The sequence below is a fragment of the Pteronotus mesoamericanus genome, unplaced genomic scaffold, assembly GCF_021234165.1.
Source record: "Pteronotus mesoamericanus isolate MK-2021 breed Mesoamerican mustached bat unplaced genomic scaffold, CSHL_Meso_final contig_25, whole genome shotgun sequence".
NCBI classification, from domain to species: domain Eukaryota; kingdom Metazoa; phylum Chordata; class Mammalia; order Chiroptera; family Mormoopidae; genus Pteronotus; species Pteronotus mesoamericanus.
In genome coordinates, this window is record NW_026555105.1 from 20,181,904 (window position 1) to 20,208,099 (window position 26,196).

At 51.9% G+C, this 26,196-nt stretch overlaps 1 protein-coding gene across 1 annotated transcript; it reads right to left on the bottom strand.

Moving 5' to 3' along the window:
• Window positions 1-1,802: 1,802 nt before the first annotated feature.
• Window positions 1,803-24,973, bottom strand: XKR7 (XK related 7). The gene is made up of 3 exons (XM_054573443.1): window positions 24,390-24,973; window positions 4,001-4,203; window positions 1,803-2,758 (listed from the first exon to the last, which is right to left on the bottom strand). Exons 1-3 carry the CDS (start codon window positions 24,971-24,973, stop codon window positions 1,803-1,805), a joined length of 1,743 nt encoding a protein of 580 aa, XP_054429418.1.
• Between the last annotated feature and the right edge of the window lie 1,223 nt (window positions 24,974-26,196).

Here is a 26,196-nt window from a genome sequence, read left to right on the forward strand (position 1 = left end):
CACTATCTGATGGAACAGCCAGGAGTCTGGGACCTTGTGAGACCAGTTGCTACTCTGGGCCTCAGTTTCCCGCTTATAACCGTAGGGAGGCTGACCCAGAGAGGGCTAAGTGCTCCTCTAATTTGCATAGTCTAGGATTATCATGGTCTGCTGCAGCCCCAGCCCAGGCCTGCGTCTGGCCTTAACATCGCCTGCTGTGCCCTTGCAGCGAACACGCCTTAGGTGGCATGGCGGGTGGGGACACAGTGGGGGAGTTCTGAGCCCTGCCTAGAGACTTTGTCCCCCACCCCACAGACTGCCTACTCCCCCACTCCCCACTCTATCCAGGACTGACTGTCCCAGGTGGAGAGGAGGGACCCTGGATGAATGATCTCATGGGCACCATGGGGTCTTTGGGGTACGGGGATGGACCGCAAGTCCCAGAGGGCTGGGCAAAACACAACCGTTTCCCAGCTGCTGCCCAAGGGAGCCACATCTGCAGGGTGGCTTGGAGCCAGGATTTATATCACATCCCCCGAGCTCATTTTTTGTATCTGGAAACCAGTGGACAGTCGGAATGTACCAGTGGTTCCCAAGGATAATTCCCTCTTGGGAAGATGGCTATGGACCAAGGAACTCCTACGAACCCCCGAAGGCCAGAACTGGAGCACCTCTTCCTAGAATGTCCCACTCACATGGGGCCCTCCTACCAGCGGCAGGAGCGCTCACTCCCCAGGGTGCAGCCCGGGGCTCCAGGGCACTCCCCTCACAACGGAGCCCAGATCAGCGACTCCCCAGGGCATTTTATCGGCTAAGTGTTCTAGAACTTAATCCAGAACTAAGAGTGTCTCTCTAAGAAGTTCCTCTGCTAAATGTGCTAGAACCTCATGCTTAATCGAGCCCACACATGGTATCTTCCTCGACATTTAATCTGTTGCATTCAAGACCTTCTTCTACAAGAAATGTTCTTGATGCTCATCTAGAACAAAGAAAGCCTCCTGGAAACATTTCACCAGAGGCATCTAGAACCTCAACCATAACAGAGCCCACAACAAAGGCTGTCTCTGGAAGAGCTCACTTGGGGAACATTCTATATGCTCTGGATCAAGGCTTCCCCTCCCCCAAATCCGCTACCCTTCACGTTTCAGCCAGCCTGAACCCCTCAGATGTCTCGGGGTTCTTCCTCCCCTTCAGCTCTAGCACTCTGCCCCCACCCCTGATTCCCCACCCCACCCCAACTCCCTCCTTTAATTCCTTTCTGGCCCAGGCTCCAGACCTGGGACCCCATGGGAACTGTACCCACCTTGCCCACTGGACACTCCCACCTCACCCCACATCTTCTGTTGCCTCCTTCATCCTCAGGTCTCCTCCCACCACAGGGGCAGCCCGCCCCCAGCGCCCCCTCAGGAGCACAGGGTCTCGGTCATGAACCCCAGACAGCGCCCCTTCTCTGACAGGTCCACCACGGGGGGCACGTGGGCAACGCCGGGCAGGGGGAGGGTGCGGGGTCCCCAGCACCAGAGGTGGTATGGAGGCCTTCATGAAAGTGGGGCAGCTCATGAGGAATGTAGCACCAGTTAATTCCCTGGGCCCTTGTTCAAGGGGGAGCTTAGAAACTGGGCCACAGGGCTTAAAACAGAGCCTCGGGCTGGGGCCTCCACAAGGCGGCCCCTCCCCTGAAAGAACCCAATGGTGGAGCCACTCTACCCTTGTACCAACAGATCCACTTCCCCTTAGCCTCGTGGCCCTGAAATTCCAGGCTCAACACTGTGGTCAATGTGGGATCAGCCAAGCCCATCCCTTTTGTGGGGGGAAACTGTGGCCTACACTGTGGTCTCATACTCCAGCAGCTCCTGGGAGGTCACCGTGCTCCGGTACTGCAACCGGGGTGTGACTGGCGAGGAGTACTCCAGCGCCAGAATGGTCTTCCGGAGCCGGCGGTCAATAAAATGAGCATCCCATGCGGGGTACTTCTTACGAGGCAGGTCAATCCGAATGACAGGCCCCTCTGTCCGCAGGGTGCGGGCCACTGGTGTGGGAGGCAAGCCAGGCCGCACCTGGAAGACAGGTGGGGTGGGGGTCCCTGCACGCTCGCCCCCCACTGAGGCCCCGTCCCGCTCAGCGCCTGTAGTCCTCGGCAGGGACCTTGGGGGACTTGTGACAGCATCGGCTGGTGGGCCACAGGGCTCTGAGGCCTCAGGGCAGATGCAGCCATGCGCCTGGGGACCCAGCATGGGCCCGTTGGGGTGCAGGAGGCAGTAATAGACGCACATGAAAAATATGCCCAGAGCGAAACTGGAGGCCACCACGCAGACCAGGATGAGTGAATGGAAGTCGGTGGAGAAGTTGCGGCTTGAGTACCAGAAGCCAGTGAGTGCTGCGTTCTCCAGCAAGACAATGCAGTAGTAGAGGGTCATGCGGCGGCGGCTGCGGCCCTCCTTGACATTGAACCAGCAGAAGATATAGATGATGCCCACTACCATGTTGTAAATGATCTCTTCCCACTTGGACATGCAGAAGTCCGTCTCACCCTGGATGACCCAGAAGGTCATGATGCACCAGTGGGCCACAATGAAGATGCCGAAATAGAGCTTGTAGACGCTGGCGAAGAGCGCAAAGGCCAGGCTGCGGGCCGCAATGGTGAATAGGTGCCACAGCACCTGGGCCACTGCACCCTTGTAGGATAGTGGCCGCTTGTCATCTCGGGAGTCCCGCAGCACCTTCTGGTAGGAGGCCAGCGTCCAGGCCAGGGACACGAGTGAGGCAGAGGTGGAGAGGGCTGTGGAGACAGGGCAGGGGTGAGGGGGCTGGGTTAGGGGTGGGTCTGGGTACAGGGGAGGGTTCTGGATCAGGAGCTGGGTTCTGAGGCGTGTGCGGGAAGGGTGTATAAATGAGGGAGGGTGCCGAGAGGGTCTCAGTGGGTGGTCTTCAAGACTGATGATGGGGCTGTGAGTGTACGGAGCTGGGTACTTCTGCAGGGGTGGGAGCATAAAGGGAACAGGACGGTGGGTGATTTGGGTCTCCATAAGGTCCCTAGTGCGGGACTGCTAGGGTTCGGGGGCTTGGTGGAAAGGTGGGAAATTAGGTCTAGGACTCTGGGAGTGGAAAAGGAGGTAAAGAGGGAGGGGGGTCACAGTTAGGGCACAAGGGAGCCAGGAGGGGACTATTAGAAGCCATAGGTAACCAGGATGAGATTGGATTGTGAAGAGGGATATCCAATCTGAGCACAGCCGAGGGGATGGGAAGAAAATCTAAGGTGGCAAGAGTTTTGATGGGGGCCCAGTATCCTAGCCAATGGATGTCCCCATGGCCTGAGAGGTGGTGATAGAGTCTTTCAGGACATTGAGGGTGGGCTGGGCAAAGTCTGGGTGCGAGGAACATGGGGAGATCCAGGGAGACAGGGGATGTGGCATTTCTCTGACAAAGAAGGGGCTTGCTTGGTCTGTTGGAGTTAAGGAAGGGGCAGGGTGGAGGTGAGTGCATAGAGCCAGAGCTAGACCTGGGAGGGGAACCCAGGGGGCTGAGGAGCAGGGAAAGGGTAGAGGGACAGGGCGGCCCAGGAGGTATAGGCTGGGATCAGGCCAGTTTGGAGAATGAAGGGGGTGGGGAAGGGCTGAGGTGTGGTGATAGGGTTAAGGGCCTCTCTGGACTTGGAAGAAATGGGGTCTGGTCTGCACTGATAATAGAGAAGGGAGGAAGGGCCGGATGGGGCCTGAGAGGTGGCGAAGAGGTAGAGGGGTCACGTCTCTTCTAACACCGAGAGTAAGTGAGCCATTGGAGGGAACATGCGGGTCTCCAGAGGCCTGGAGGGTAGAAGGGTCAAGGCCTGCACAACCTTGACAGTGAATGGGGATGGGTGGGGGGTTCACAGGTCATCCCCAGGGATTTTGAAGCGGGGCTGTCAGAATACTGATGAGTGAGCTCGGGTTGGGGGCGGGGGCAGGGACGCTGGGCGTCCCCAGAACCGGGAGCGAGGAGGGCGGGCAGAGGGGTCAGGGAGGGCGGAGGGAGCGGGGCTCACCGGGCAGCAGGTCCGGACGGCCTCCGCGGTGCACTAGGAGGCTGAGCTGCAGCACGAGCTGCGGCGCGCTGCGCAGGAAGGTCTCCAGCAGGCGCAGCATGCTCACGTCGGCGCTCTCGAACAGCATCCGCCAGTAGTAGTGGCGCCGGAGCCGTTCCCCGCGCCAGCGGCTCTGCAGCCCCAGGTACATGGTGCGCAGGTACCTGCCGGAGGGACGCGGTGCTCATGCCCGGGCACCCACTCCCAACCCGCCCCTTGCCACCCAGCAAGCGCAAAGGGAAAAGGCGGATGTGTGTAGCCCTGGGCAAGTCACCTACTGCGCCGAGCCTATTGCCACAAATGTACAATGGGCATTTGGAAAGGATCAACTAACTCCTGGGACTGTGGCTGGGGAGCTCCCAGTGGGCTCCTTAGCTTAGAGCAGTGACACAAAATACCGCAAGTGCATACTACAGCATCCTCATCATTACTCCTCTGGCACATGGGGGCTGCTTTCTTTACAGAGGTCCTGACACCCTATCATTTCTTAATCCCCATTTTATAGATGAGAAAACTGAGACCCGGGACCACGCAGCTAGGAAGCAGCAGAGCCAGCATTCACACCCAGGCAGCCTGGCTTCAGGGCTCACCCTCTAACCATGAAGCAACTCTGCCTCCCCGGTTTGCCATTAACACTTCGCCCACACAGGGAACTGTGCCTGGTGCCAGCCCCCAGTTCTGTTGTCACTGGCAGCTTCCTGGCCTGTTTCCAACCCCACCTCTGAGTGATTGGTTCTCCCCACAGGGCACAGGGAAGCTGCTTAGCGGTCCCCTGGCATTTGAGGCTTTGCAGCTTTTTCTCATGTCACTTTTCCCAACAAACTTCGTATCTCCAGCTACTCTGCACAGGTCACAGGCTCCAGCTCACATTGCTCCCCCTTACCATGGGGCTTTTGCAACTGTTGTGTCCCTGACCTGTTCCCTGTCCCACTACAGCCTCCAGCCTCCATAACTCTTGCTTTCCTCCCACCCCCAAGGCTCAGCTTATAAACGTGGCTCCATCCGGAAGCCTCCGCTGACCACTCTCCACCTGGAGTAGGGGCCTCTCCTAGGCTGCCCTCCAACCCAGCACTTTTCACGGTGGGTGGCAACGGCCTGCTTATGCATCTATCCCCCCAAGACTGTGAGCTGTGTGAGAATGATTAGCTCGGCTTGCTAACTGCTGTATCGTCAATCCTTAACACACAGTCAATGCTCACTCAGTGTGTTGGCTGAATGAATGAATGAATGAATGTGTAAATCATTGAAAGTTTGTTTGAATGAAGCTCTGGTAACCCAGCAGAGGGCATGGAAGGGATCTGAGGTCCTGAGCTCCATTCCTGACTTTGCTGTGTAATCTGGAGCAGGAAGACCCTCTCTGAGCCCTAGTCAATCCCTTCCGAAGTGGCTGTGAGGATGAAATGGATGAGAAGATACTTTGCAACTATAAAGTGCAGTGTCCACTGGGTGACAAGGGACCTGTCCACACGGATCTCTGGGTCTGATGTCCCCTCTCTGCCCTGGTGCCGTGCCCAGCAGCTCCTCCCTTGGCTGTGGCAGTCACACACACTAGCGCCCCCAACCCCCCAATTCTCTGATTCTTGGGGCAGACATGCCCTTTCCTGAAACCGAAGAGGGCTCCTCTAGAAGGGGTCTCCCCAGAAACCAGAGAAGAAAATCCCAACAGATTCAGGGACCTTATTGCCTGAATCATAAACTGGGGAACGAGTGATTTCCCAGATACAAAGTACTGGCACGATCAGAATGCTGTCTGGAGGCCAACAGTGTTCAGTTGTGTACTGGCAGCCCAAGGGAGGAAACAGAGTGCTCCCCAGAATTTGGGATCAACTGATAGACCTGGAGTTTCCCCAGTGAGTATCCTGGTCTTAGCAATGGTGTGATCTTTTCTGGGCCTCGGTTTCTCCGTCTGCCAAAAAGAGGGATGGGTTTGATGACTCTGGAGATCCTTTCAGAGCTAATGTTCGGGGACCCAAACTCTCTCCTGAAAGTGTGGCTGGAAATATCTCATGTAGGGCCCTCCTCCCCAGCCCTGGGCCCTCAGTCCAACTCTCCCAGCCAATGCTGCAATTCCCTTTGCAATTCCCAGCCCTGTGCATTTACACTCTCTGTTTGTACACTTTCATGGTAGGGAGTCCCTACCTCCTGAGGCAGGGCCTTCCACTTCTGAGCAGCTCCTGACAGACTGTGTTTCTCTGATGAGCAGAAATTCGTCTCCCTGTAACTTTCATTCTTTAGTCCATACCCATTCCCCACCTAAGGATCCCTGCAGTCAGAATCATTCCTTTACATAGCAAGTGGATTTTGACCATTAGCTATGTGCCATGTCCTGTGCCTTTAAGTGTCTTTTACTTCCATGGGAGGGAGACAAGGTAAGAGGTGAAATAGATGCTCTGAGATGCTGTGGAATCCAAAGAGATGGGTAACTTTAAGAGAGGTTTGAGGGGGTTCGGGGAAGACTTTCTGGAGGAAGAAACACTTGGTCTCAGTTTTAAAGCGTAGGTAGGTGTTTGAAGGCACCCAGGAGGTGCAAGGACATTCCACGTAGAAGAGCCAGTTGAGCAAAGGCATAGAGGCGAGAGAGAACATGGCCTTTTAGGCGGAATGGCCAGTGGTTTGCTGGCCTGGAGGGGAGGGTTTTCACGGACAGGGAATAAGAAAACCAGAATTGTGAAGGGCATCAAATTCTGGACTGAAGAGTTCATATTTTATTCTAAATTTGAATTCTATCCCAGAATCAGGGGTGATGCGATAAGCTCAGTGGCTTAGAAAGCTTGCTCTGGAGGCTGGCTTGGAGGAAAGCCAGGGGAGGCTGGAGTCTGGTCCAGACCTGAAATGACAGGGCTGAGCTAAGGCAGGGCACAGAGGAGGGGCAGAGAACAGAGCTGGAGGTGGCCAGAGGTGGGGGGCGAAGGAAGACACCAACATGGCCCCCCAGCTTCAGAGGGCCCAGAACACAGACCACCTTTCCCGCCTCCATCTCCCCGCAACCCAATTCCCTTCCCCATTCCCATGGCTCCGGCTTTGAACAGGAAGGAGAGACCAGCTGGTCCAATGTGAAGGGGCCTGGGGAGTTGGGGGAGGGTGACACCCTGGAAGTTTCTCTCAGGCTGGAAGACCATCTGTTTCCTGGCCCTGGTCAGCATGAGGGAGGCCCCGGCCCAGCCAGCATCCATCACCACCTGACAGGCTGCCTGCCCACCTCCCCGCCCACTCCTGCTAGCTCCCAAAGCCCCACACCCCCGCTAACCACAGACAAAGGACTCACCCAGCCCAGGACCATAGTGGGCCAGAGCAGGGGAGGGGGAGGGGAAGGCAGAAGGCCTCTGAGACCCAAAAACGTGGGGTCAGCGGGGAGTGTCGAAAGATCATGTCATAGTCTGGGGATGAAAGGACCTGGGTTCAACAATACCCTGCCCGCTTTGGCAGCAGAACCAGAATCTGCGGCTGCTCCTGCCAGCCCGGCTGCGTGCTCTCTGCCAAGGGCCTGCGAGGTTTTTATGGGCCTAGAAAAATGTTTGAGGCCTGGAAAAAAAATTGGCTCTAAAACACAGGGAAAAACTGCAGAATCAAAATTAATAAATGTTTAATTAAATGTCTGCAAAACAGAACATGATATCAGCCAGTCAACGGCAATTTGGCTTTTATCTGGTTATATATAATTTACATTTGATGTTTGGTACGGCTGCATTTTAATATGCTTGATAGATGCGGAGGTCTTAAAACAGCCCTGCCTGGGACGTGCATCCTGATTCCCCTGAACCTCAGCTTCACTTTCTCTAAAAAGGAGCCAGTACTGCCCTCCTCCCTACATCGCAGCTCCTGCGGTGAGGATCGGATGGGCAAAATGGCAGTGTGCTGAGTTTGTGGGAGGCTGCGCAGCCCTGCCCTCGATGCTGTGTGGCCTTGGGTAGTCTCTTTGCCTCTCTGAGCCTCATTTTCCTCCTTGTCATGAGCATTTGTAAACTGCACAGGGATGTGCACACGGTGGGGGAAGCATATGCAGAGGCCTCTGGCTCCTCCTTCACCAGGCAGCCTCTCTTAAAACCTCCTCCAGGAAGCCTGCCCTATTCTGCTCTATTTGAAAGGAAGTTGGAAAAAATTGATCTTCACCGCAAATGGGACTGATGCCACCCACAGAGAAGGATGCTCTGTCTTGCGAAAGGAAGCCAGCCTGGGGAGCTGTATCTGCTCTCCCCCAAAATGCATCCCCAGTCCATCCATTCTCTCAACTGCCACCACCCTGGTCCAGGCCACCGTCACTTTTGCCTTCTTGGTGGACTCCTTACATCCGCATGGCAACCAGCAGGGTATTTTGAAAACCTGTCAGATATGTCATTCCCCTTCTCAAAACCTTCCAAGGGCCACCCACCACACTTGGAGCAAAAATCCAAGCTTCTCCCCTTGGCTTGCAGCCCTTAAACCATCTGGCCCTGCATGTTTCTCCCTTCTCTTGTTAGACCTCTGTCCCATTTGTTCTCAGCAGTCCAGAGACCCTGGGCTTCCTCGAACCCAGCCAATCTTGTTCCTGACTCAGGGCCTTTGCACTTGCTACTTGCTCTGCCTGGAACGCCCCTCCCCCAGATCTCCTGTCGCTGGCTCCTTGTCAGCTCCCGAGTCACTTTCTCAGAGAGGCCTCTCTGGTCACCAGTCCCATGTCAGCCCCTCTGCTCTCACCAAATCACTCTAATCTATCACCTTGCCCTCTCTTATTTTCTTAACATACACCATAAACAACCCTATTTATTAATTTACACATTTATTTTTCTATTTTACCACTGTGCTCCATTAAAGTAGGGACTTTTTTTTTTGCCTTGGTCACCACTGTGTCCCCAGCATTAGCATGTCCAGTTCGCACTCAATAAATATTTGTTGAATGAATACATGTTAGCACATGTATTCCCTGTCTCGCAAAATGGGTTTGTACCGTGTCTCCCTCCTGACCCTTCTGGCCCCGGCGCTTCTCTGCCTGAGTTTGTGCAGAGCCAGGACGCCTCTCAGGCGGCTCCTGTCCTCACTGATTTATTTCTGTCCTCCTTCCTCCAGGAAGCTTTCCCGGATGTTCCTCAGCCTGGCTGGGCCGGGCCAACTTTGACGGTTCCCAGCCTTAAACTGCCTGAGGCCAGTGTGAGCCAGAACCTAACAAACCTAACAAACCATTCTACCACTCCCCTCACCCCCACTTTTCAGGCAAGGAAACAGAGGCGCTCAGAGGTCTATTTTGGATCTAATTTGCTGACTCCCAGCCTTGTACTCAGAGAAGAAGCATGTCCAGGAGGAAACTGGAAGAACAGATAGAATGTGTTGTTGAAGGTGGGGTTGGGAGCAAATAAAACCAAGTCCAGAGAGGAGGGAAGCCAGCAGTTAGAGTGTGAAATCCCCGCACCCAAGGACCCAGAGAGCTGTCCCTTCTGGACCCCATTGCCTCCGTGAGCAGCCAGCAGGGTCAATGGGTGGAGTTTATTCTCCCAGATGTGGTAGCCTTGATGACCCAGAAATCTCCCAGCATCCCCTAGGGTTGGGGGGCTCCTCTGTAATGGGAAAGGATAAGGGGATCCACATCCCTGAGAAACCAGGAAGCTTCCGGGCCCAGGGTCTGGGTCATTCTTTCTTTCTCCTGTTCTTTGTTCCTGGGTTGCCCTGAGTCTCTGGTACAAGGCCAGGGTTTCTGGCCAGTGCCTCCATCCCCATGCAGATGGTCTGACCTGTGTCTGAGCTGGATCCATCCCTGAGGTCTGTTCTCAGAGCCTGAGCCATTGTCTCTTCTGTCTGTGGCTCAGATCAGCCTGCTGTGTCTGTCCCTTGAATGCCTGGTCAGCCTATTTATTTATCTGTTCCTCAGTTATTGTCAGTCAAGCAGTCAATCTATTTGTCTATCAGTCAGCATCACCCTGGGACCCTGAGTCAGTCCACTGGTCTGTACCTTGGACTATGGGTCACGTTGGCTCTTAGATACAATATCCATTTGTTAGTCATCTGACCCAGGATCATGTGGAAGCCTGTCTGTCTGCTCTTAGAGGCTGGAAATACCAGTCTGTCTGTCGCTTGGATGTCAGGATAGTTTGTCTTTCCTCTTGGATACCAGTCAGCTTTTCAGTCTCTCTTTCTGTCTGTCTCTAGGATACTGGGTCTGCCTGTTGGTCTGTCTATCTGTCAGTCTCTTGGCTGCTCGGTCCATCTGCCGGTCTATTGCTCAGCTCACGGCTCGGCGAGACTGCCAGTTTTCCGGCTGTCCTCCCCTGCCTGCTCCTCCTCTCCCCGACTCCGGGTCTCTCTCTGTCTGTCTGCGTCTCTCACATCCTCAGCTCCTCCATCTGTCGGTCTCGGTGTTTCTGAGTGTGTGTTCTCGCCCCTCTCCACTCCCCCTCACACTCTGGGCCAAAAACACAGCAGCTTCCAGCGGCGCCCCCGCTCCTGCTCCATCTAGGAACCCCCCAGCCTCCACCCGCCTTGGCTAGCTCCTGGTCTCCACTGTGGGCCAGGCCTGCAAACCTCTGGAGATGAGCAGGGTGGAGCTGGCAAAGCAGGGCTGATGGGAAGGCGCAGGACACCCCACACCAGCCGGGCCCATTACTGCTCTGTATGTCTATAGGGGGACAGTGGGCAGGTGTTAATGATACTCTTAATATCTCATACTTATTGAGTGCCAACTGCATGACCGGCTATGCTAAGCCTTTTTATACATATTGTCCACTGTTCACAGCAAATCTTTGAGGTGGATACTATTATTATCCCCATTGAACAGATGAAAAAAACTGAGACCCAGAAAGGGACTAGGGCCTGTAGAAAGTCACATAGCAGGTTGGTGCCACACCTAGGACTCAGACTTGGCTCTTGACGGGCCTGTGTCCCAGAGAAGGTGCTTCAGTCGCATGAAGGGTGTGCAGCACCCATATTAGATAGAGATGCCCAGGAGGACCCATGTTAGACAGAGATGGACCTAAAAGCTTTGCTTGGGATTATAAGGGGTTACAGGAACCTGCGGGAGGGGTGACAATAGTATTTGGAGAGCCAGGAGACCCAGGCTCAAGTCCTTTCTGGGGAAGTCCAACCCCTCCGTGGGCCTCCTTACGAATGGGCCCAGGTCACCCGACTCCGGCCTACCCCAAGGGATTTTCAGCAGCCCCATCTCCCCACCCATCCGATTCTTATAACATTAAGGCCCAACCTCTGTGTCCCGAACCCAAGTACTTCTCCCCGCCCTGACGTCACTGCTCTGGTCCAAGGCAGCCAAGCTCAGGCAGCAGCAGCCTCCATCTGCCCCAGTTGGTACCCTTCCTCCCATCCTTGCGCTCTTAGAGCTTATTCTTCACACAGCAGCCTGAGGGGTCCTGTGGCATCTTAGATCAGGTCATGCCTCTGCCCGCTACTCTTAGAATGGGATTCTTACCATGACCTTCAAGGTCCAGTGTGGTCTAGCCTTTGTCTACCTCCAGGATCTCGCTCTCCCTCTGCCCTCCCCTTACACCTCTCCAGCTACACTGGCCTGGCTGCTTCCTGAACACCCCAAGCTCGTTCCAGCCTCAGGTCCTCTGCTTGGAAAAGGCTCCCCCAATCTCTGACAAATTCCCATTCTTTCCACCCCAGCTCAGTGTCATCTCCTCAGAGAGGTCCTCCTAGATCTGCCTGCCAAAGCACTCTGCTCGCCCCTCTGGCCACTTCCTGTCATGTTAAACTGGTTTCTTTTCTTAATAACACATATCGCAACTTGAAATGGTCTAATTTACTTGCTTATGTATTTATCACATGTCCCTCCAGTGGTGTGGGGACCATGGCTCTCCTGTTCTCTGCTGTGTCATTAGTGCTAGGCACATAGTTAATATTCAGTATATATTTGTTTTCTGAGTGAGTGAATGAATGAAGAGCATGACTATACTTCATAAGCTTTGCTTTATAAGCTCCTCAGGTAAAAGCAGTCAAATGCAGAGGGAAATAATCCAGGCCCGGGAGTCAGGGAGACCGAGGTTCAGGTTCTGGCTCCGTCACTTACTGTCTGTGTAGCCTTGGAGAAGTTGCTTCCCTCTCTGAGCCCCTTGGCTCAACGCCCACCTTATGGAGTAGCTATGAAATCATATGGTGATATAATGTAAAATGTTAAGCCCAGTGCTGGGCACTTGACCAATGGAAGACCGTAAGGAGTTTTCTGACTTTGAGGCCACAGCAGGAAAAGGAGGCCTTCTAGTTTCCAGTTAGTTTCTGGTACAGCTGAGGCTGACTCTTAGGCTGGCTTTCCCTGGTGCTCACTGAATCTGTCCAGAGGAGAGAGGGTCAGAGAAGTCCTTCTGGGGCAAGTTCATAAGGCAGAATCTTCTTTGAGGTCTTTGTCTTCCCCCTGAAAATAACCGCCACTTATCAAAGACCTTCGGTATTGATTTGGCTAAAACCCTCACTGCAGCCCTGTGAGGTTTTGTGGGCATGATCCCCATTTTCCAGATGAGGAAACTGAGTCTCAAAAAAGAGGAGGTTCATTTGACATTTATTCACCCAGCATTTCTGAGTACTCACAATGCACCAGGAGCTGGGCTAGGATGCTGGTGCACGCAATGTTGAACAAGACAGGCCTGTACTGTCTGGGGCGGGGACCTGGACATTAATTAAACTCATCATGTAAACATGGGACAACAAATATATTCCATGGGTTCCAGACCTGCTGCAAACAGCGTTCTAGGTTCCAGCACTGAGCAAAGTGGGAGAAGGGCCTGGCCCAGCTTGGGAAGGGCGTAGCAATCAGAGAAGGCTTTCTGAAGGAGGCGGCTAGTAAGCCATGATATGAAGCAGGCACAGGGGTGAACCAGATGAAGGCAGGAGGGAAGGAAGTTTCTGGCAGAGGAACAACATGGGCAAAGGTCCTGAGTGGGGAGGAAGCAGTAAGTGGTCAAAATAACTCTAGCTCTGAGTGAGCAAAATAACTCTAGTTCTCACCCAGCGTAAGAACGCGCAAGGTGAGGTGGGCCATGGTGAAGGACTTGGTCTTTATCTTAAGATTGCTGGGGAGCCCCAGGAAGGTTTTAAACAAGGGAGTGACAGGATTAGATAGGACTTCAGTGTTTTAGAGGCAGTACTCGCTGTGGGGAACAGACTGGACGGAGGGAGGCAGGGGCGAAGGTGGAAGACCAGTTACCAGGTGAGAGGTGAGGATGGCCTCGGAAGGCAATGGACTCCAGAGACATTTAGCGAGCATTTAGAGAAGTGACTTGGCCAAAGTCAACAGCCAGAAGCATCAGAGTTGCATCTTAAGTCAGGGTGGCTAACTCCCCCATTTCACCACAGGGTACAGGTCAAGCGGAGCCAGGCCCTGGGGACCCAGATGCTGTCTGCGGTTCTCTGGGAAACGCTGGGCCTCCAGTCATACACTAGCTCATCTGCGATGTGGCCCAGGAAACTCTTGCAAGGAATGGCCCTGAGGCCCCCTCCCTATCTGCTCACCCCTTGACGCTGAGCACTCCTGCGTGGATTCAAAATAGGACCTTCCTGGGTTGGCAGCCAAATGAGTCATAAATGCCAGCAAAGAATGCGATTTTACACGTTCGGTTCCCATTCCGTGTGGTGCTGGGAGAGGTGCTGTCTCCCTCCTCCTTAGCAGCCCCCTGGAGAGTTATAGCACCTCTTTTTTTGCTGGGCTGAAGCCAAATATTTCTCTGCCACTAATTTTAGCCTCGGCTGAAAAGCTGAGACCTGTCCTATCCCACCCACCACCAGTAGCACTCAGCCAGGGCTCCTCTTTTTGCCCAGTAGCTAAGCAGACAGTTCCTCTCCAGCAAAGCCTTTGCGACCAGGTTCCTACCTCTTATGTCTTTCACTGCATGACTGCAGCCAGATTTTCTCCTCTCTCTGGCCTCACTTTCCCCATCTGTGAAATGGGTACAGAGTAGAGACTAGAACCCAGGATCCCATACTCTAGCAAGACTCTTTGTCCCCCGCTTTCTCTATTTTCCTGACACTCCGTGCAGAGGTGGGATGTCATGAGCCAGCTGGGGGAGAGGAAGTTAGATTCTACTCTTCTGGTGGCTTTGGTCACCTAAGGGAACTTGTAGATCAAGGCAGGAAGAACCACTTCTATCTGTCCCTGGTCTGGGTGTGAGATTCTAGATGATAGAGGGGCCAAGCTGATATTATGAGGGACTCCGGAGAATGATTGAGGGATGCCCCGTCTAATAAAGCAGCTGCCCTGCAGCTCCAGCTGATTGCTGCCTTGGGAGAATGTGAGCCTAGTGGGGCTGGAATTTTAATTTTTCTAGAATAGCTGGAAATTAAGACATTTATGCAAAAATGCCATCCCAATTCGGAAATGTGGGCAACTAATTTTAAAAATACCATATGAATTAAGAAATTATTGTTCCTTGTTTTAGGTGTGATAATAACAGTTATATTTTTTAAAAAGTCTCTTTAAAAAAAGATTTTATTTATTTATTTTTAGAGAGAAGGGAAGGGAGGGAAAAAGAGAGGTAGAGAAACATTGATGTGTGAGAGAAACAGGGATCAGTTGCTTCTCGCACACCTTCAACTGAGGACCTGGCCTGCAGCACAGGCATGTGCCATGACTGGGAATCGAACTGGTGACCTTAGAGGTGTACTGAAATATATATGAATGTAATAATATGATGTCTGAGGCATGCTTCAAAATAACATGGAAAGAAAAGAAATGGAGTGGCTCTAGACTTATGCTCTCCAGCACCTAAGTGTACTACATTGGCCACATATGGTTATTTACATTAACATTAGTTAAAATTTAAAATGCAGTTCCTCTGTCACACTAGGCACAGTTCAATTGCTCAATAGTCATGTGCGGCTATTACAGTGTATTGTACAGTGCAGTGCAAATATAGCTCATTTCCATCATTGCAGGAAGTTGTAGTGGCCGGTGCTGGCCCAGATAAAGCAAAGTTGGCCAGCGTGGTACATGGGGGATCATTATCCTGTTCTCTCGATTTTTATATATTTATTTTTTTCCATAATCAGTTTTGTTAAACAGTAGGGGAAAAACACTGCGTAGGCCAAACAAGCACATCCTTAGGCTGGAGTTGCCCATGGCTACTGATTTGTAACCTGTGGTCTGACTGTCAAGCATCATAAAGCCCCCACGTTAGCTCCACAGACACTTAAAACTGTAAGGGGCTTTAGAGATCATCTGGTTTATCCTCAGGTCCCACCTGGGAGACCTGCTACAGCTTTGCTGCCAAAATCAGCCACTTCTGTCTGCCTGCATCTGTGGTGTGGAGTTCCTGCCCTTGGGAACAGCCCGCCCTGTGTCTGGGCAGCTTGATTGTCAGAGTGTTCTTGCCTCTATTCAAACAGATTCTGCCTCCCTTTAACCTTGGGTTGTCATCTGTCCTCACACCATCTCTGGAGCCACGGAACAAATCTCCTTTCTTGAAGGAGGGGGGGTCAGTGGGGGAGAGTTAATGAGCATTAGGACCACCTATTCTCCTCTTCCCCTCCCTACCTGATTACTAAGCCAGTAGGGTGGGCTGCAACTTGGGCCAATAATAACATTAATAGTAATTAACATTTTCTGAGCATATAGTATGTGACAAGCCCTGTGCATTTATATTATGTCCCAATATCTTTACAAGAACTTTAAGAGATGGTTACTATCACTAACCCCACTTCATAGATGAGACTAGAACTCTGGCTGGTGAAGTGACTTGCCCAAGGTCACACATCTAGAACGTCATGGAGCCATGAGCTGCACCAGTGCCCCAGCCCTCAGCCCCTCTGCTACTCTGCTATCTTGTCTGAGCCCTGGGAATACTCATCGAGGATTCTCAAGCCCCCAGCTGGACTTTACAGATGGGGTAACTGAACCCGAGGCAATGAAGTACGTTTTGCTCAAGATTCTGATTTCAAAGATTCTATTCAATTCACACAAACATTCACTGAGCACCTACTGCACATGAGGAATTGTATTTCTTCTGTCTCTAGAGTAAGCCACACCTGCAACCTCCTAAGAACTCAGACCAGGGTTGTTCCCTTTCCACAAGTACAAATGCATTGCCCTTGGCCTGCACTTGTCCATGATAGTTTGAAAGACCGCAGATGGAGGCCTGGTAGTCCTCAGTGCCACGTCCGCAGAGACAAAGGGCTCCCATGCTGCCCTAGCACCCCCTGTGTCAGCCACAGATGCAAAGCCTGCTTCGACAGGCTTCAAGTTCTAAACACCTGCCAGAGCTGGCTGGTTACAAGGCCACCCACAGCAACAGAGGGTCTGCCTAGTCCAATCACCATAGGGGGCAGAGAGAAGACAAGACGGGGCCTCAACTCCACCGGGGTTTGTAATCTGGTAGAAAAGCCAGGTAGGTGGGCAGATGATCACAATAGAAGGGGATCAGGACTGTGAGGCTGAAGAGGAATGAGCAACTGTGCCCGGGGTGGGGTGGGTGGGGGGAAGTCTGAAGGGAAGACACCAGAATCTTAACAGTGGGTATTTTATATTGAAAACAAAATTTAAAACTATTTTGCTGATTGTTTTTCCTCTTCTCAAAGCAATACATGATTAATACACTCAGCTGGTCAAAGGTAGTATCACTTGGTGGTTATTCATGTGGGCTTGAGAGCTGGACTGTATGGCTTCAAACCCTAGCTTTGCTGCTTACTAAATAAGAGGCCGTTAACCTCTCTGTGCCTCCGTTTCTACTAACTCAATTAGTGTGAGCTAGCATTGCTGGCTTATATTACAGATGTAGAGCTCATGTTCCATGTATTAATTTAATAAGCCTTCCAATGGCCATTTGTATAGGGATGTTATTATCCCATTTCACAGATGAGGAAACTGAGGCCTAGAGAGGTTAAGTGACTTATTCAAGGTCACACAGCTCATAAGTTGCAGAGCCAGAGTTCGGGTTCCACAATCCTTATTCTTCCTCCCCACACTCCCTGTCTGATGGAATTATTGTGAAGAAGAATGAGCTAAGTTTCTATAAGTGGTAGCTATAATTTTCAGTAATGCCTGACTTTTTAATAACAGGTGAATGTATGCATATATTTCTTGGTTAATTAAAAACCAGAGTAAAATCTTCAAGCTGTACAAGATCTAATTAGTAAGTGGAAATCTTCCCTAACCTCACCTCTTCACCCTCCGAGATAATGTGGAGGGGAGTCTTCTTTGGATCTTTTCTGTGCTGCCTGAGGTTTCAACAAAAGTGTACCGCTCTTTGTAAACAAAACAACAAAGCAATTTCCATTTTCTATAAAAAACAACTTTTGCCTGATTGAGGAGTGGGAATTCTGAGAGGCAGAGGGTGGCACATGTTGGACTTATTCAGGGAAAGCTTCTTGGAAGAGGCGGCATGTGACCTTGGCCCTGAAGGATGAGCAGGATCCGACTTGGTGGAGAATGGGAAAGGGAGATGCTGGAGGAAGAACTGCAGGCAGCGCTCAGGGCTGTGAGTGAAAGGAGTGTGTGGTTTGTTTTTTTGAGGGGAGGGGTGGCTAGAGCGGCGAGGAGACGGAAGAGCAGGAGGCAAAGGGTCTGAGCCATGCTAAAGCAATTGGTTCAAAGCCCGGCGCTCAGTCCACCGAGCCAAACCAGCCAGGGCTATGCTAAAGCATTTGGACTAGCTTGAGGGGCAGAGGGGGGCCGTGCCAGGCCTCTGGCTTCAGAGTGGCAGCGTCAGACCTGAGCTTCAGAGCTATCATTCTGTTACCGGTAGAGGTGGGATGGGATGGGTTAAGGGGGGAATTGGAGGCTGATAGGGTTTCCCCGGGGAGGAATTACAAGGCCCTAACAAAGGCGGGTGATGAATGGAGAGGCCAGAGTGGATCCCAACCCATCCTCCTTCCTCTCCCCAGGGACCTTCGCCCTAGCTTTGGGTTCAAAGCCATTTCCTGGCAGCCCTCTCTCCTCCCCACAAGGCTCCTCCTGTGTGGTCTTTATAGATCAAACAGGGGACGCTGGGCCCAACTGCCGCCACTGTGTCTGTTCGGAGCAGCTCTAATGGCCTGTTGCTGCGGATGGGCAGGGAGAGGAGGGTGGTGGGGATGGGGTCGTGGAGAGGGGTCTCCCAGGAGGTGGGTGGCGAGGCGGAACTGGAGCGACCCTGCAAAGAGAGAGCAGGGAGAAACCTTGTGGGGAGTCACTGAGTTCAGGGGGTTGTAGACATGTTTCAGCTGTGGGACTGAACAAATCTTAGGGAAGGAACCAACATATTAAAAAAGAGAAACTCAGAAATACGCAGGTTGAAATAAATGTGAGAGGGCCGTGAAATACAATTTGAAAATCACAGTGGAATACGACCCCTGTCCCATTTTATAAATAATAATACAAATAGTGATGGCTAATGAGATTTGAGCACTTTCTGTATTCCAGGCACTGTGCTAAATCCCATATATACATTATTTAATTTACTATTCCCCCAAGCCACATGTGATAGGTACTGTTATTAGAATGTCTGTTTCACAGATGAGAAAGTCAAGGCACATGTTATGCCTTTTGCCCAAAATCACAGAAAGTGGTGACACAGAATATGGTTGACTCCAGAATGAGGGTTCCTGACCATTAACTATCTGGCTCCAGTAGGGAAACTGACCAGAGAAGGAAAGCTATCATGTCCACTCTGCCTGAAACAGATTCCCTAGATCCCCTGCCCTCATTGCTGCTAGCCTGGCCCAGCCCCCATCTTTTTTCACCTGAATCATTGAAAAGCCTCCTCATGGCCCTCCAGGTTTACCCTGGCCTCCCTCCAGCCTCTTTTCCATCCAGCAGCCAGAGTGCACATTGTAAAACGTAAGTCAAGCTCCTATTCCTCCCCTGCCCATGTCCTCTTGGACTCCCCGCTTCATGCATCAGGCCCTGCGTGACCCAATCCCAGCCAGCCAGTCCACCGCAATATCCTGTACTCTCCGCGTCTGCCACACAGGCCTTCTCATTGCTCTTCTCCTCCCCTTTGCCTGGAACACCCTTCCTGAGACCTCCAGACAGCCAGCCCTCATCTCATCCAGCCCTCTGCCCACATGCCACCTCCCCCCAGAGGCCCACCCTGACTACCTTACCTCAAAGAGCCACTTCCTGTTCCTTGGGCTTCTGAAGCCTCCTGCCCTGTTTCACTTTTTTCATAGCACTTACTGCCATCTGATCCATTATATGTCATATTTTGCATACTGAAAGTGACCGAAGTTTTGCCACCCCAAAATATGCCTTTTGGAATACTGATTTTAAGCTGGTTATTAAGAAACAAAACACTCAGAAAGAAACTCTGACCCTTCTCCTTACCTGCCCAAAGGAATTCAGATAGAAGAATTTGTTTCAAGGAGGGAATTCACCTTAACACATAGGAATTAAGTGTAGCAGACAGGGAGAATCAAGCAAAAATCTGTTCACCAGATTCTCCTCTGTGTCCCATTGTTTCTGGGTGGCCTGGCAAGAATTTGTTTACCACATGCTCTCTTCCTGTGAATTACCTGCTTTCCCTTCGAAATCCCAGACCTCTGCCTCCCTTCTCCTTTGTCCACGATGGCATAGAAACCTCAACTGCCCAGTGCGTCCTCCCATCTCATACTTTATGGCATTCCCACATGTACGTCCGTAATAAACTTTGAACATTTTCTCCTGTTAATCTATTAAATTTGATTATTAGCCCAAGTAGAGGAACTTAGAAGGTGGCAGGAAAGCTATTTTTTTGCACCTGCTTACAACACAATATATATTATATTTTGTTTGTTTTTATTGGCGCCCCCATTTGACCACTGAGTTCCATGAGAGCAGGGACTTTGTCTTGTTCACTACTCCATTCCCAGCATTTAACACAGTGCTTGGTATACAGCAGGTGCTCCATAAATATTTGCTGAATGAATGATTGCAGATTAAATGAACAGCTGCCGTGTCCTTATGGCTTCAGGGGCCTTGAAGGCCCTTTTGCTCTCCTGCCCCCTCCCTGGCCACCTGCTCAATGAACAAACCTCCTTCTACAGAGAACAAAGCCCAGGCTGATGGCACTAATCGCTGCCAACGGTTCTGAATTCTTAACAATGGGGCCAGCCCTTGGCTAAACCCTTGGCACACATTATCTCGTTAAACCTCCAAACAGCCCAAGGGGCAGACCATTATGATCTCTAGTTTACAAGGGATGAAGCTCAGGCACAGGGCTTGTATGGCTTGTCAAGGTCACATATAGGAAGTGATAGGATCAGGATATGAATGGAGGATATTTGAATTCAGAATCCATGTTCTTAACCATCAATCCAAGAACATGGCTTCCCAGAGGGGACACACAGAGCCTGACCTTCACACCAAGCAGGTCACTAATTCGTTTCAGTACTTCTCTTGAGTGCAAGGCTCCTGAGGAGGCAGAGGGAGCAGTGCTCAGGCCTCGGCAGAGTGGGGGTGTTAGAGGGAGGGCCTTCAAAACCCCGTTTGCCTCCCTCCTTCCTTGTTCTGGGGTTCCCAGATCCTGACAGCCAGGGAGGAGTCCCGGGCCAGATCGTCTTCCAGTAATTGGCTTAGCGCACCGTGCTTATCTGGGCAAAGCTGGAGCCCAGTGAATTCAAGATTAGGAAAAGCAGGATTCATGGCTTTCTGCTCTGCTGCCCACAGGGTCAGAGGAGACAGGGTTAGGACTTTAATTGGCTTAACAGCCCAGAGTGGCTTAACAGCTTGGAGGGTTGGGGTAGGGGGATGAAAACACAGGTTGGTATCCAGCCCACAGCCCGCTTCATGTCTCACCAAAGGATCTATGTACTCTTTTCTTGGGGGTTCGATCTGTCTTGGTACAAGGCCATTGTTCTGGGAGCCCCCAATGTAGCTGGCGTGGCGGTGCTGCGGATTAAGCTTGGGAGTTGGGCACAACTGGGTTGGCACCTTACCACTCCCCAGCTTTGTTAGTGGGTCATCTTGGATGAGTTATTTGACTTCTCTGAGCCTCGTTTGTTTTTTGTTTTTTGTGAGGTTTTTTTGTTTTGTTTTGTTTTGTTTTGTTTCCCTGGTAAATGGGTGTATCAATTGCCAACAGAGGGACAGTTTCAGGGTAAAAAAAGATCTGGTGCTTTGAGCACCTCACCTAGGCCCAGCTGGGACACAGTGGGTGCGTGGTGTCCGTGAAGTCCTTCCCCTCACCTCCCTCCTCAGAGCCCCACTTTGTGTTTAAAATAATAATACCAACACCCATTTTGCAGGGTTGTTTGGGAATAGAATAAGAAAAGACCTTATCAATTGTGAAGAGCTAGACCAGAGGTCAGAAAGAGGGCAGGCCCACACATGTGTTTCCTTTAGTTGAAATTATTTTTAAAAATCTTAATTAGTAGGGGGAAATGGGAAGAATTCACCTCTCAAAACCCAAATTTCCCATTTCTCTCGAGAAATCAAGACTTGACACTATCAGGTCCACAATTTCTCATGGCACCATCAGCTGGAGCCAGGACACCACCTTTCCCATAATGTCCTCTTGACTGACACCCACATACTGTCACAGGTCTGTGTTACCTGGCTTCTCAAAGTATTTAAGCTTTTGATCCAGCATTGTACAAGGGTGAGGAGTTGAAAGATATCTTTATGATTGAAGTTATTTCATTCACGACTGGGGGAGTGAGGTCAGGAGTGAGTGACTGGCCAGTCTCCCAGCTTTGATCCTGGAGAGCTCAGACACACAGTCCTTCCTCATCACCCCAGGTTTCGCCGCTCAGAACATCTGCACTGAGTCCTGCTGAACGGTGAACCTGTTCACGATGGGAACGTTTCATGTGGTAAGCAAGCATGTTGTGCCAACATTGCTAAATTTCTAGGAATGCCAGCCGTGCTGGCTTCTCTATAACTTGTCTGGGTTTTCCTCCATGTACCCAGACCCTCAGCCATTTTAAAAGCCAAAGCTTTTGGGACAGGTGCCCAGAGGTTTTAGCTCTGATAACTAGACCCATAGTCAGAATTACAGGAAAGGAAAGGTTCTTAAGGTCATCAAATCTAACATTTTATTTGACATACAGGGGAACTGAGGCTCAGATGTAGGAAAAGTCACACCCAAGGCCACCTAGCAAGCTAGTTACAAACCTGGATGGAGAAATAAATCTCCTGATTTACTGCCCCAATCCATCACTTTCCCCACAATATACACAGTCTCCCCATCCCTATCCACATGGTCCAACTCCCTCCCCCACTTTCACATTCTTATCTCAGAGTAGCAGAATCCCTGACTTTCTATCATACTGGAATCTTGGGATCTCAGACTCATAATTCTTTGAGCTTGGGAGACACATTAGTGGCGGAACTGCAGGGTGAATAAATTGAACTTGAGCTTTGAAGGTAGAGTCTTGAGTCCCTGCTCTCCTACTCCCTAGCTGTGTGACCTTGGGCAAGGATGTGCCCTTTCTGAATGAAATAACTGTTATAGAACTGTAAGTGAGGGCTCCTGTACCCCTAAAGCTTAAGTGAGACGATCCATATATGGAGGAAGGGAATGGAACTGGACAAATTGGAGCATGTATACCCTATCTAAATTGTTACAGGCCAGATACTACTAGATTCCTTTTTTTAATTTTAATTTTAATTTTTCAGTAAAAGCTGTGAGTTCTGGATTTTGGAAATACCATGCAAGCCAAACAAAACAACTCCAAGGGCCGTAAGTTTGCCATCTCGGTCACATTACTTCACAAATGGGGGAGAGTGGAAATAGCTAGCCCCCTTACCTAAGAAACCATGGAGCCCAGGGGACCCTCGGCTATCTCCAGCCACTCCCCTGAGGTTTCACCCCCACTCCGTGGGGATTTTTTTTGCCCTATTTGAGGAAAATTCGGTTTATATTAAAAAAAAAGAAGTGTCAAGTAGATTCTGAACAAGGGGAGGAGAGGGGCTTGAGGTATTACTGAGTCGAAGGGCAGTTGGCCCATTATAGGCTGAAGGGAAAGGGGATGAAGATTTGGCTACCAAGAATAGGAAGTTACCATTTCAGAATCTAAAAATACCTTTCACCATCTGTCCACTCAGGCACAGAATGGTAAATGTAGATTAGTTCCTGGATGTAGACATGAATATTTTTATGTGTCAAGCTAATAATAATAACACTACTTTGTGTGGATACAACCTCACTCCCCTTTCTCCCCAGGACAGCTAAATGGAATACACAGGTTAATCTAGGCAGGGCAGAGATGGGAAAACCAAGGCAGGGAGATATTTGGGAACATGGCAAGGGTGACACAGCAAGTGAGCAGCTGGGACAAACCCTGGGTGTCTTGTTTCCAACCCGTAGCCCAGATCTAAATATTCTGAGTTAGGCAGAATGTATTAACAAGTAGCAGAATAAATATAAGAACAGCAATATAATCACCCTTTACATTTTTACCATGACTTTTACTTTTTCCGTGCTTTTCCCACATCTATGATAATCATAATAATCTATTACATGCCTTAATCATGTTGCAGTTTGCTGGGTCTTCACACAGACCTTCTCTCACCTGACCACCCACCAGGTAAGAAAAATGTGACAGTAGACAATGAGATGAGGAGGAAGGATTCTCCTACATTTCACAGAAAAGGAACTGAGTCTCGGAGGGAAGAAGGGTTTTGCCCAAGATCACACAGTAAGCAAGCTCATTCTGCCAGGGCATAGTAGAGCCTAAGCTACTAAAGCAATTATGACTCAAGGGGAACCCTAGGTTCAGAATTCCCCCTGTCTCCGATTAACTCAGCTCAGCTCAGCAGGCACCCTAAGTCTTGGCAGAGAAAGTAGGCTCTTGCACAAAGTCTGTTTTGTCTTACCATCCTGGTATTAAAGAACAGCCAGTGGTCATCTAATCTCAGGTTCAAAATCCCAAATCCCCTTGTCCCCGCTGAGGTGGGGGTGGGAGGTGGACACTGGGGGAGCCCTAAGAAACAGGAGCCAGAGAGCTTCTCATCTGGGTCCAGCAAACCGTTTCCCAAGTCTAAAAAGTTTGGGCGGGATATTCACTTAGCTGCCCCCATGTTTCTCCTTAGAGGTTAGGAATGGACTACAATGCTGAACGGAGATCTCAGAGAGCAGGGAAGGACTTTTGAGATTTTTCCTAAACCCACGCTCAGCACTCAGGTAGAAAGGAGTGGACCAAGGCTGGAGGGAACCCTGGGGCTCTGTTCCAAGCTTCACACGCATCCTCATCAGCCCAGGGCCCTCCTCATTCACACACTCCTGAGGATCTCTTTCTCTCCCTTCTTGCTCCATCCCCTTCTCCCCCAATAGTCAGATTAGAGAGGATGGCACTGGCGTTGGTCGGAGTTTGAGGGCAGAGGTCAGGGAGGAGCTGGCAGAGGAGGAATCAGAACTGCATCTGGGTGGGGCGGGGCGGAGGTCAGGACACGAGGGGGTCCTGGAGAGGCCAGAGCGGGGCTGGGGCGGGAGGCGGCCCTTTTCCACCCCCATTGCTTCGCGGCAGCTCCCTCCACCTGCGGTTCTCCTACCTCCAGACCTGGCCGAGCTGCAGGAGGTGGACGAGAGTCTGCAGCAGCCAGACGCAGAGGCGGCAGCAGCGGCGGCGGTAGGCGCTGGCCGAGGAGGGCGCGGGCCGGGGACCCAGCTCGGGGCTGCCTTCTTTGGTCCGGAAGGCGGTGGCGCTGTCCTTGGTGCTGACTGAGGGCCCGCCGGCGCCGCTGTCCTTGGTGCTGACGGCGGGTCCCGGGGCACCGGCGGGCTCCGTGTAGTCATAGACGAACCAGCGGAAGCTGAGCAGCTGCACTACGAGCGAGGGCAGGAGCACGAACAGCAACGTGAGGCCGAAGTAGGTCCGCAGACCCTGCAGGTAGTAGGAGGCCGCCAGCCACAGGTCCGTGGCGCCGTCGGAGAAGAACACGAGCAGTGCGCACAGCACCCAGCAGCAGTCCCGCAGCTCGTAGCGCGGCCCCGGGCCCCCCGCCCCGGGTTCCCCGGGGCCCGCGGCAGGTGTCGCCGCCTCCCCGCGCCCTCCCGTACTGCCCCGGGCTCCCCCGGCCGCCCCCTCCGGCCCCGGGCCGGCCGCGGCCGCCGCTCCATCAGACTTCGCGGCCATGTTGGCGGAGCAGGAGGCGGGGAGCGACTTCCGGGAGGCGGAGGGGGTGGGGTGAGGAGTGGGGAGGACCCTATGCGGGTGGCTCCCGCCTCCTCCTCTTCCTCCTCCTCGTCTTCTTCCTCCTCCCCTCTACTTCAATTATTCATTACTCTCGGCACCGCCCTCGCCCCTCCCCCACCCCGCCCGGGCTTTGGCCCGATCGGGAGCGCCCTCTGGGGAGGGAGATGCAGAGGAGCGGGGAGAGCATCCCAGGTCACCCCCTCTTTCCTTCCTCAGAGGTGTAGGGCCCCAGCCACACGCTCTCTGCCTCTCATCTCCCGCCCCCATCCCACTCCCTCCCGTTCTCTCTTCTTCACCGCGCCCCTCTCCATCCACTCCTCTTGCATTTTTCTCTGTTTACCTCCAGTGACCTGGGTCTGAGGAGGGTGGGGGACCAAGAACTTGTAAGGGGCTGCTTAGCGGGCACCCCAGTAACTCAAGCAATCACTCGATGCTAACAGGCCACTTCTTAGTTTCCAGAGTGTGCACATATTTCATCCCCTTCTTTGATCTTGAGAGGTCCCTTTTCTCACTGTCTTTTTCTTACTGTTTTGAAGCTGAGAAAGCTGCAGCTCTGAGAGTTGCTGTCTCTTCCGCACTCTCCCCTTTCCCCCCTCAGGGACTGCCTTTCTCTGGCCTCAGCCCTGGTGGCTAGGGGCAGGGAAGGGGGCAACAAGGGGCTGACAGTAAAACAGTAGGCGGAGGAAAGAGCGAGGGTGCGCGAGGGCCTGGAGGCCTGAGACTGGAAGGCGTGTTTTCAAGGAAGTCTGGATCACAGATCTAGGGAAGTGGAAAGCTGAGAAAGATGGAGCTGGAGAGGTCTGAGGGATGAAATCCTAAAAGGCCAGAAGATATGCTTTATCCAGGAAGCAATGAGGAACCACTGCAGAATTTAAACAGGGGATATTGTGGTCGAGTCAGGATTTTGAATGGAGACTGTGCAGCCAGAGGAGGGAAGCGCTCACAGCGAAGTAGCCTGGGCACGGGGAGACCAGAGGAGGAATATAACAGTAATACAGGAGAGGGATAGTATCTCTCATACATCCTGGGTAACCCCAGCTCCCCACCCCCTGTGCTCAGGGTGACCATACCAGGGCATTTATGATACAAACACTCATTCAGCAGTCTCTTTTTGCTCAGGACTGTTCTAAGCACTGTACAATTACTAGCTCATTTTATCCTCA